This window comes from Nilaparvata lugens, chromosome 3, assembly GCF_014356525.2.
Source record: "Nilaparvata lugens isolate BPH chromosome 3, ASM1435652v1, whole genome shotgun sequence".
NCBI classification, from domain to species: domain Eukaryota; kingdom Metazoa; phylum Arthropoda; class Insecta; order Hemiptera; family Delphacidae; genus Nilaparvata; species Nilaparvata lugens.
In genome coordinates this window covers 56,121,523-56,133,937 of record NC_052506.1, presented here as the reverse complement: position 1 = coordinate 56,133,937, position 12,415 = coordinate 56,121,523, and the positions used below count along the sequence as shown (strand labels likewise).

Here is a 12,415-nt window from a genome sequence, read left to right as displayed (position 1 = left end):
TCAAACAGAAAAACGTTCTGAAGCTGAAACATACACATTAGCCTACCATATAATTTTGAAATTAGTAAGAAACGCTGACAAATAAAGTTTCAAAGTTTTGTAGCATCAAGACTGGAGTATAGAAAGAAATACATAAAAAATTAAAGACTAAAAAGTTACCTATTTTCAACCCTCAGTAGAATTTTTATTCTTTACATAACACCTTCAAATCAAGAAACACTCCATGTTACAAACTGCATAAAAATACAAACATATTTAAAATTGATCAAGAGATCGATTCTGACCAGATTCAGATGCCAAGAACCCTGCAATAAACCTGTTGATGAATCTAGAAATTCATAATTTTATTTTGAGATTGTTTTATGGGAATTGCAAAAATAGAATCACTTCCACATTAACAGAGTAAAAGCTGTAATCATCAGTTTTTATTGATCATGGGTAAGCTGCACAAGCTCGAATCAAATTAATCAAAACTGGGATGCGCTATTTCAAGACATTTCGATTGCTCATAACTAGAGCTGAGATGCAAGAAAATTTGCTCGGTAACAAAAAATTGAAAAAGGAATTTCTATGATACAAATAGTATAATATTTCACTAATTAGTGGAAGACTGAAATCATGTTTGTAACTTTTAGGCTAATATTGAATCTCTTTCATATTTTAGCCTTTGATCACTTTGAATTCTTTTCAAGTGAAACTGGAGGTAATTGAATGTAACAGTGTCAGATTAGTGAAAACACTGTTCCCGAATCTATTATGAGAAAATTGAACAATGGAATCAAGATCTTTCATATAATTGGGTATTTACAAAGTCAGTTCAATATGAAAATCTGCATCGATATTATCAACATGTAAAAAGAAAATGAAAACAGTAGCTAACTTTTTAACCATGTGAGAAAACTCTTCTTTCAATACCTTTAGAGACAAGAACATTGTGGGATTGATTTTACCATTTTCAGTCTTCACATAAGCTTTACACGTACTTATTATATTATAAGAATTTTTCTTATTTTTTCTACTATCAACGGAGGCAGTCCCATTTTTGAGAAACCCTCCAAGATAAATGGTGGCTTTTTCGAAAGCATTCCTAAGCTGATTAGCTTGACAACGTTTTATCACGTATTTCAAACAATGAGAAGGAATTGCACACATATTTTTCAAAACATAAAAATCTCAGTAGTTGACGGTGACAAATTCAATTACTAGGCTACCTGAAATGATATAACTTTTTTTCTTCCAATCAAAAAGTCTTTTTCAGGTATAAAATATACTAATAACTTGAAAGTACAAAAATATCTACACTGTGATTTGATTGTCATTTATTGCAACAAATCTCTTCAATCTAAATAATTTTCTATTCAATGTGATAATATTTATCTAGCACTTCAACCTTTCAAAAGGAGTCAATTTATTCATAGAGTCACCACCATCCATCACAGTTGTAGAAAAGTATATACAGGTCAACAGGGCCATTTGCATAATGTCACCAAAATCAATACATGTAATGACGATAAACATTTAAAAATAGAACTGCAGTATTCGTGAATACTCTACTACGAGATTATATTGTTTGAGCTGCCAAGAGCTGTTTGAATCCATTGAAGACAATATCAATAAAATACAATTGATAAGAGTTATGGGAATGACAATTTTTGAGTTCCAGATCTTTCAACATTAATATATTATACATAACCTTACACCATCGCGACTTGAAAAAGATCTTTTTAAAGATGGATAAAAAGTAAGTGGAAATAAACTCAATGTTAAGAACAATGATTTGAGACTACATTTGATTTCCAGCCAGACATTGATCTGCAATATCTTAATAATGTATAAAAGAACAAGCCCAACCATCCGTTAGGTTTTTTGCCAACAGTTCTAATTACTACGATTACAATTTTTGAGCAGTGTGATAACATTAAAAGAATAGCTCCAATTTGTGGTATTGTGAACCCAAGAGTTAAAACTATCCTCAACCCTTTCACAATAACAAGGGGTTAACTTATATTATAACCCCTAAGGAAAGATTGCCACTTATTTCCTGATTCCTGTATATAAGCTGATAACAATGGGTGTACCACACATTGAAATTTCCTTTCTAATATATGGGTTTTGAAAAAGTTGAGAACCGCTGGTATGGATTTTTATTTAGTCAATTTGTGAATAAGACTATAGGGTAAAATATAATTTGATCGTTCCTGTAAATAAGCTGATAACAAGGGGGTGTACCACACATTGAAATTTCCTTTATAATATAATTATGGGTTTTAAAAAAGTTGAGAACCGCTGGTATGGATTTTTCATTTAGTCAATTAGTGAATAAAACTATAGTGTAAAATATAATTTGATCGTTCCTTTATTTCTATACATACCCTCTTTCAATTCAATCGATTTCAGACATCTATGTCCTCAAGGAGACATCTATGTCACCCTTGGTCCAGCCATTTAAAATTAGGAATCCACTAGGCCAAATCTTTCTTGTATCAATCTCCCAGAACCACGGGGAACACAAAACTCTAATATTGTTTTTACTTAATTCCATATCCTAGCACCGCGTGTAAAATATATATCATTATTAATTCAATTTTGAGTGGTCTCTTACAAATTTTGCTTGTCTTTTTTCTATCTCTTCCTTTCCCATTCTTCCCTTTTCACTACTCTTCACCCTTTGTTACTTTGTTCCTATTTTTATGCCATTTACCAGTCTAGTTCATGGGAAACCATAGTTAGCTGGGTATTTTCCTCCTCTCTTTCATTTCAGCACACCCCACCATGAAGCCTGTCTTTTGTATTTTTATTAGAAATTTTTACTTGGATTTTTATTGTGTGTTTGTAATGGCATGATTGTGTTAAATGAAGTTGTTGATTGATTTAAATTAAATACAAATACCAACTACATACTTGCATCATCGGTACTGATGCACCTGTAGGCCTATCTGCTGGTGATAGAGCAGATATTATCTAAATAAAATAAGTTAGTCATCTGTGGTATTCATTTTAGAATATTAGTTTCGGAATAAACTCACCATTATCAGCAGGCTTTTCAGCAGTTACTTGATCAGAGCTAGCCAAAAGTGCACGATTTTCCAAACGATGTTTCTTGCCGAATAAAACCATGCCGGTTCATAGAAGAATACACAACACGCCACGCGAACGTTTGATTGTTGAATGACTGTTGAAAACTTCAGCTTTGAGCTTTGAATTGGGATTGGAATCTCAGGACAGCTGAACAAATTTCGTCTGAAGCTTTCTCAAGTCGCCACCAGACGTCAGCACCTTCCGGTGCCCATTGAAGCAACCCCACTCCACAAAACAAGAGCAACATAACACCTTTCAATGCATTGTAGCAGGTTGCATTGTATTCCCAGACAATGTTCTCCCTTCCCATTCTGGGAATTTCAAGGCCATGTTTACTACGAACAGGTAGCCGTGAACCTGATACAGTTATAAAAGACTGCCGAGGTGCCGAGTTATTTGGCAGCTTGCTGTGGCCGGGTGTAGAGTCGTTTGAAATCCTCTTTTTCAAAAACTCTCCACATTTTTTTTTATTTCCATTAAAACTAGTCACTAGGAATAACCATAATTTTTTTTCTCTTATTTCTTATCCTAAAATATTAATTTTTATAGCTAAAGTCTTCCAGTGAAGCCTACAGTTCTAATACTAATCTATAATATTCTCCACATGACAATAATGATTATCAAAAATTGTTATTTTAAATATAGGCTAATTTATATAATTTTAAATATGGAAATCTACTTGGATAATTTGAAGATTTTGTCAATTCCTCTAATTTTTTCGATAGAGTGCAAGGAGCGGTATAAAAGATAATAATATTAATTCAAATTCTGAGTTTTTTATAATAGTCCTTTCATTTACAAAAAAAGAAACATTTTTCAAAGTACTATGTGTATTAGATTGTAGTGTTGTTCCACCCCTCTCGCTTTAATTGAAAGAAAAGAGAGAATAGACTATAGTGAGGTCCACTTTATAACTGCCATTATAACGTCGACCTCACTATACGCCTTTCTGTCAAATTTATTGCATTCAGTAAAAAAGCACTGTTGATTTATAGCAAACCATTAATTTTATAATTATAATTGATCCACCAATATATGAATCAATTTGAAATATTTATTTCAGATTGTTTAGTGTTTATTGCAAAGTTCTTAGTTGCGATGTAACACCTATATACTGCAAGTTTCATTGTATTACCATTCAATGAACAAGGATGAAAAATGCCAATGAGTTACTTATTGGGAAAATTATTTTTCTAAATAATAAAATATAGTTAGGTAATAACCATATGTAATAGATAATGATCATACATCATGTAAGTACATGTTTGTAATAATGAAAAGTTCTTCTTCCATGTAATAAGAGAGAGTAGGGTTGTGTTTGTTCGTGTGTTCGCATCAAAACATGTCTACTTGTGGATTGCATACCGGAAAAACGGGAATGATTTAGATCTCCAAATTTTGCACATAGATTCTAAAAAAAATCAATCTCGTGCACCTGGAAGCCCAAATTTTAATTTTCCTTCTAGATTTTTCAGAATTAATGTTTAAATTTCATTAATGGTACATTCGATTTCATTAAAAAATCACCAAATCATAATTGGCGCACTCACACAACTTTCCTTGTCGTTATGAAAATTGATCACCTGACGCGCATCTCATAAGTCTAATATTTAAAGATCAGAGACAGCTGGTGATAGGTCAATAACGCAGAAAACACACGAAGTCTGCTATCTCTTCCTAGTGAATGATTTAATAGAACCAACAGTTGCCAACAGTTTGCAATTTAATAATCACATTTTCTCGAATTTCAAGCTTATTTTCAATTTTAGGTGGAAATGTTACTGGTCATTAATTGCAGAGATTTTCATGCTCTATCTTTTCCACTTGAAATTGTTTGTTTAAACTTTAAATTGTACATGAAGGCTGATAATTGAAAATCTAAAATCAAACTTTGCATAGATGAGGCGTAGCTCCTGAAATTTTTACAGATATGGGACTTGTTGCAGTTGATAGAGCTTATCAATGACTATTTTAGGTATAAATTTGATCAAAATCGTTGGAGCCGTTTTCGAGAATATCGCGAAAAACCCTGTTTTTGACAACATTTTCGCCATTTAAGTCGCCATCTTGGATTGCATTTGATCGAAATTGTTCGTGTCGGATCCTTATAGTGTAAGGACCATACGTTCCAAATTTCAAGTCATTCCGTTAACTGGGAGATGAGATATCGTGTACACAGACGCACATACACTCAGACACACACACACACATACACACACACACACACACACACACATACAGACCAATACCCAAAAACCACATTTTCGGACTCAGGGGACTTTGAAACGTATAGAAATCAAGAAATTGGGGTACCTTAATTTTTTTCGGAAAGCAATACTTTCCTTACCTATGGTAATAGGGCAAGGAAAGTAAAAAGGAACATCTGTTTCTATATTGCTTTCTACCTGAAAAACATAGTTTTGAAACTTCGTTTTCCTGATGCAATGTTTAGGCCTACACGTGGCATGGATTATTATTTTTTCAGCTAGAACAATTTTTGATACAAAGTGCTAAATAAACGTCTACAGTTTCATCAATGCTGTATCGGCAATATGAAAACGCATACAGTTAATATGTCTTTGAATGAAGTTGTACTTATATTTACATAAAGAAATTATATTCTTCCATTTTTATTTAATTAAAATTTCAAAATTATTCGAGCCCTGATAGAATGACTGACTCACTGTACAGTCAGTCGAAAATTTTAATATTGGAATGAGGGGTATTTTGGCAAGCTGAGCAAAAAAATAAGGTCATATGCACCTTTTCGTTATATCTTCAAATGAAAAAATCTGGTGTGGCGCACTCACACAACTTTCCTTGCCGTTATGAAAAATGATCACCTGACGCTAGTGTTCACGCGCATCTCACGTCAAAGATCTGAGCCAGCTGGTGACAGTTCAATAACGCTGGATACAGGTATAAATTTGATCAAAATCGTTGGAGCCATCTTAGAGAAAATCGCATTTGATCGAAATTGTTCCTGTTGGATCCTCATAGTGTAAGGACCTTAAGTTCCAAATTTCAAGTCATTCCGTTAATTGGGAGATGAGATATCGTTTGCACACACACACACACACACACACACACACACACACACACACACACACACACACACACACACACCACACACACACACACACACACACACACACAAACACACAGACCAATACCCAAAAACCACTTTTTTGGACTCAGGGGACCTTAAAACGTATAGAAATTGGGATAGCTTAATTTTTTTCGGAAAGCAATACTTTCCTTACCTATGGTAATAGTGCAAGGAAAGTAAAATGAGTTTTGTGGGTTGTCAAAACTCCCTCTGAAAGGGAAACTATCCAACTTATTCTATCTTTCAGTAAAATAACAATGAACATTCATCCATGTATCATCTTCTATACTATAATAAAGGAAAGAACTGGATTATAAACGTAGCCTATACAGATGTAAAGTATAGGGAAATTATGTTTGACGCATTATCACGTCAGAACTACTGGACTGATTAACTTGAAATTTTGCATATAGATTTTTGCTTAACCGAGGGTGGTTATAGACCAATTTTAAATTCTTCAAGATTTGATTACATCAAGTTTTCAGTTTGTCAAGTTTTCAATTATTTGTCATGCTTCCAGTTTGTATGGAAGCAGCTGAAGATTTCTCTTAAAAGGGAAATTAGTAGATAGGTACCTATGATTGGGGATCCTTTTCGAATGATAAAAATAGGTTTTCCGTCACACCCAAATTTTTTTCGCCATTTTGAATCCAACTTATTTTTTTAATTGAAAGGTGGTCATACTGATTTACTTGAAATGCAGCATATAAATTCTTAATCAACCGAGGATTCTTATAGGCCTATTTTGAATTCTTCTATAGATTTCATTACGTCAAGTTTAAAGAAAGACCCTTGCTAAGCACGGGTTACCTGCTAGTAAATAATAAATTACTTAAAACTGTAGGTCCATTCATCTCTCATTATCATCCGACTCATTCATTGGCGTAGATAGCTGTTTGACATTGGGGGGGGGACCTACTGGGGGTCTGGGGGGCTTGGCCCCCAGTCGAGGGGTATCTGGGGGGAGTGCCCCCAGCGAAGATTTTTTTGAAAAATAGCTTATTAAAATGATGATTTTTGAAGCATATTTTACTTCAAATCCGTCTTTAATCCTCTTATTTGGCAGTAGTAAATTAGTGAGTAAGTTAAATAAATAAAATTCTGAGTTAATGGTTTTATGTTTTACTAAATACAAATTATTTATAAAAAAAGCATAATAAAACAGCATTAGTTGAATTGTTTGTTTTGATTACCAACCAAAGCAGGATAGCTAAATAACCATAAAAAAGTTCTTCACTCACAAACCATACAAAGCTGTAAATTATTTTACTTAATAGCTAAAACTGTGTTACAAAGATCAACATGGATTCTCATGAGTAATTACATTTTTCAAAACAGAGTCTTAAATCTTTTTGGTTGTAACTCTTGTAACTGCCCTTGTTTGAAGAGAGTTCAGATACAAAATACTTAGGTAAAATCTTAACATAATAGACGAACTCCTTAAATGAGATGATCGTACTAAATTCTTGTGCAAAAAAATGAACTAATTAAAATGTGTTATCATAATTAAAAACTTCAATAAATTTTTCCGGGGGACATAGCCTATACCATAAAACATTGGGGGGGGGGACGTGTCCCCCCCAGGATCTACGCCCATGGACTCATTTACTCATTACCGACGCACAAGCCTAGAGTTCATGTGGACATCACAATCAGCAAAAAAAATTAAACCAAATTTATTATTCTAGGCAAGTAACAATCACGTAAAGCGCGAACTATGAAAATGATAAAAGAAAAGCGAAATTCGAACAGGTTTTGTATTCGTGTACAAAAGCAGAAAAATCTTTGTACTTTCTGTACTGTACATTTATTTTCAAGTATTAAATTTTCGAAAAATATGATACCTTTAAAAATATTTCTGTCAATGAACTCTACTTTGTACGTACTTTTACTACTATCTTAACTACCATTTCCTGTTGTTTTGACAAACATATGTAATTTATATTGAAGTTTTATCACGCATCAACCAGATTGATAACGGATGATAATGGTATGGTAAGGGCCTAAAGACATTATTCCAACATGCATAACTATGTACAGCTACTTTACATGATAAGGAAATATACTTCATATATCCGCCAAAGAAATGGTACCGTATGCTATTTGGGCACTGTAGGCCTACATAAAAAATTGACTAATGCCTGGGAAATAAGCCCTAATGAATAAGTGCGGTCTTCATTATGTTCTCCTCTGTTGTAGTTGACAACGAAAATGTTCAATGTTAGAAAAGGACGAAAACGAAGAGCTCTTTACAACCTTTTCGTGACAAGAGGTTTCTTGACGGCATATAGTTTACATATATAAATGAATCCAAATAAGACATGAGAAAAAAAAATTGGAATGTGTGTTTAAGAAATCTTTTGACTAGAATGCAATAGACTGTCATTGGTGAAATAAGTATTCAAATAGCTTGGTAGCAGTCAAGTACAACCTATAGCAAGTCCACAAATCAATCTACAAAACCTTGTTCAAATAATGTATACAAAATAAAATATACAATTCGGCACGGAACCACAATTCATACAGCTTGAAAAGTAAATTACAGCAAATTACAAATCAAATCGAATTTTATTTATTCAGTGAGTTGCATAAAAAACAAGCTTCACAACATTGAATTGTCACAATCAATAATAAAGAACAGAACATTATAGAGCAAGGAGATGTCAAAAACAGCACTGCCCCCAGGAGCACCCCGTGGAAGAAATCGACCAATTTCAGTTATGCAGGCTAGCCTCACCACATAAGAAACGAGACAATTTTGTCAGAAAAGTAGCGTGTATTGTACGAGACAGAATCTTCTGAAGTACAACGTAACAAGAAAGCAGGTATCGAACCATCGTGAACTACTTAAATGATTATTGCTGATCCTCTACAAGAGAATGTACAGGTAAGATTCTCTCCAATTTATTTTCAAAAGTCTGTTTACCTGTGCAATCTAAATCATTACCTGAGTCAGCAGTCCTGTATTACAGGACTCATTGGTATGAAAGCAAATAGCCTAAAGCTACATTTACACTATATGTAGTTGTACACTATAGTACATTATACATTACATTATAGTAGTGTACACTATATGTAGCTGGGGAGCTATATGAAATTTGAGCTACATATAGCTCTGCTATAAGGAGATCTATGCAAATTTCATGTAGCAGAGCTACATATAGTTTGGAATAAACCACTATTCACTGCTTAGTTATCCCAACCAGATGCCAAAGAAGAATGTAGTTCTTGCAGCAGCCACTGCTTTTGGCGAAGCTACTGTGATGCTTTCAGCACAGAGAAGAGAGAGAAGATATTGGATAATTTTGTAAATTTTGGATAGCTCATTTTCTGCTATATAGCTGAGAAAATAGGCTCAACTGCTATATAGCATATCTCCAAAGTCACTCTTTGAACTTGTAGCAAAGCTTTATAGCTGAGCTACATGTAGCTCTGCTACATAGTGTGACCTAGCTTCATAATTCCCTTTTTCTCCAGACACTGGATGAAATATTGGGCACAAACATGGGTATTTTGCAAAACTAGGACGTTGCAAGCTGTGTAAGACTGGGTACACCAAGGTGTATTGCACAAAATGTGGAGTACGTCTTTGCTCAGTCCCAAACAGAATGTGTTCCAATGATTACCATAGATAAAATAAAAAAATCCAATAGGCTACAAGGAACAACTTGTTCTACAAAAATAGTAAATAATATGATAAAGTAGTAGATGTAGTAAAGTAGTAAATTTATAATATGATAAACCACAATTTCCAGTTTTTAGTTTGTTTCATATTATGTGAGTATGTATCAGTTAGATATGAACATAATAAATAAGTTAGTAACCAAAATATAGTTTTAAAAGAGTAGGAAATTTATGATATTTAGAACCTTATTTTCAGTTTCAATTTCACGTTTCTATATTATGTAAATATGTATCAGTTATGAATATAATAAATAAGTTAGTCACCAAAATCTGGTTCTGTGTATCACATTTTTGAGAATCCATTTTACTACTCTTGAGAATTTTATTATATGACTTTCATTGTTATAATGTTGAAATCAAGAAAAAAATATTGATTAGGAATGATTCCATAATGAAATCATTCACCTTTCCTTGAATGAAGCATGATGAAAGTACCATTGATTTTTCTAATGCAAAACCAAAATTTTTTACTATACGTATTTGAAATGACCCAAATGTCCCAATGCTGTTTTAAAACAACAAACCCCTAGGGGCCCCTGGAGGGTGAGAAAAATTTGGGGAAAATTATTTTCTCATTTTTAAGAGTGTTTTGAAACATAAAAACACCAGAATAATTTTTTCATCTTGTTTTTTCATAAATTGGGATAGAAAGGGTTAAATGAGATGATCGTACTAAATTCTTGTGCAAAAAAATGAACTAATTAAAATGTGTTATCATAATTAAAAACTTCAATAAATTTTTCCGGGGGACATAGCCTATACCATAAAACATTGGGGGGGGGGGGACGTGTCCCCCCCAGGATCTACGCCCATGGACTCATTTACTCATTACCGACGCACAAGCCTAGAGTTCATGTGGACATCACAATCAGCAAAAAAAATTAAACCAAATTTATTATTCTAGGCAAGTAACAATCACGTAAAGCGCGAACTATGAAAATGATAAAAGAAAAGCGAAATTCGAACAGGTTTTGTATTCGTGTACAAAAGCAGAAAAATCTTTGTACTTTCTGTACTGTACATTTATTTTCAAGTATTAAATTTTCGAAAAATATGATACCTTTAAAATATTTCTGTCAATGAACTCTACTTTGTACGTACTTTTACTACTATCTTAACTACCATTTCCTGTTGTTTTGACAAACATATGTAATTTATATTGAAGTTTTATCACGCATCAACCAGATTGATAACGGATGATAATGGTATGGTAAGGGCCTAAAGACATTATTCCAACATGCATAACTATGTACAGCTACTTTACATGATAAGGAAATATACTTCATATATCCGCCAAAGAAATGGTACCGTATGCTATTTGGGCACTGTAGGCCTACATAAAAAATTGACTAATGCCTGGGAAATAAGCCCTAATGAATAAGTGCGGTCTTCATTATGTTCTCCTCTGTTGTAGTTGACAACGAAAATGTTCAATGTTAGAAAAGGACGAAAACGAAGAGCTCTTTACAACCTTTTCGTGACAAGAGGTTTCTTGACGGCATATAGTTTACATATATAAATGAATCCAAATAAGACATGAGAAAAAAAAATTGGAATGTGTGTTTAAGAAATCTTTTGACTAGAATGCAATAGACTGTCATTGGTGAAATAAGTATTCAAATAGCTTGGTAGCAGTCAAGTACAACCTATAGCAAGTCCACAAATCAATCTACAAAACCTTGTTCAAATAATGTATACAAAATAAAATATACAATTCGGCGCGGAACCACAATTCATACAGCTTGAAAAGTAAATTACAGCAAATTACAAATCAAATCGAATTTTATTTATTCAGTGAGTTGCATAAAAAACAAGCTTCACAACATTGAATTGTCACAATCAATAATAAAGAACAGAACATTATAGAGCAAGGAGATGTCAAAAACAGCACTGCCCCCAGGAGCACCCCGTGGAAGAAATCGACCAATTTCAGTTAATTTAAAGGAAATGTTTATTTTTTATTAATTCAATGATTCATTCATCCACGACTGTGTATGGCACTCTTTCCAGAACTTCCCTTATCCTTCCGATCATCTTTGGAAAGTTGGAGAAATTACATACACCTATACAACGTCTTCGTAGGCAGACAGATACTCATGTAGTACGGTACTTGAAAATGGCCAGAATTTTCATTTCGGCTCATCTCTGTTCTTGAAACTTTAAACTCTGTGCAAATGTAGCCTATTATCTATTATTTCAAACAAACGTATAATAGATTTGTATAGTCTGAGTTTAAATTAATTATTCATTTACGAATTATAATAGAACGTCGTTGCCTTTTTTTATATTATCACTGTGAATTTTATAATTCATTTAGTAATATAGGGCTACTACTTCCGACAATGACCTTGCTTGTTACCGACAGTATTATAAGCCACAATAAATCTCTTAATCAGTTATATTCAAACTAGTTGACCAGGACCAGGATATCCTCACACGTCAGTTCAACCGAAAAAGCTAGCTATAGTTGAATTCACTTTATTCTGTCAGCATTCCTTATACATAATACCAATGTTTACCGTTTCACGTATGTTGACAGTTAGT

The 12,415-nt window shown here is 33.3% G+C and overlaps 1 protein-coding gene across 2 annotated transcripts in view; it reads right to left on the bottom strand.

The window, feature by feature from the left end:
- The window catches only part of LOC111054354 (MAGUK p55 subfamily member 6), a 70,755-nt gene that overhangs the window by 41,086 nt on the left and 17,254 nt on the right, over positions 1-12,415 (bottom strand). The window contains exon 1 of one of the 2 annotated variants that reach the window (XM_022341369.2): positions 3,027-3,199. The exons of the other annotated variant lie outside the window; for it this stretch is intronic. Within the exon in view, the coding sequence (XP_022197061.1) occupies positions 3,027-3,117 (91 nt within the window). The 5' untranslated portion in view covers positions 3,118-3,199. Of the gene's footprint in view, positions 1-3,026; positions 3,200-12,415 lie in introns of those variants that run through there. 2 annotated transcript variants of the gene reach the window in all.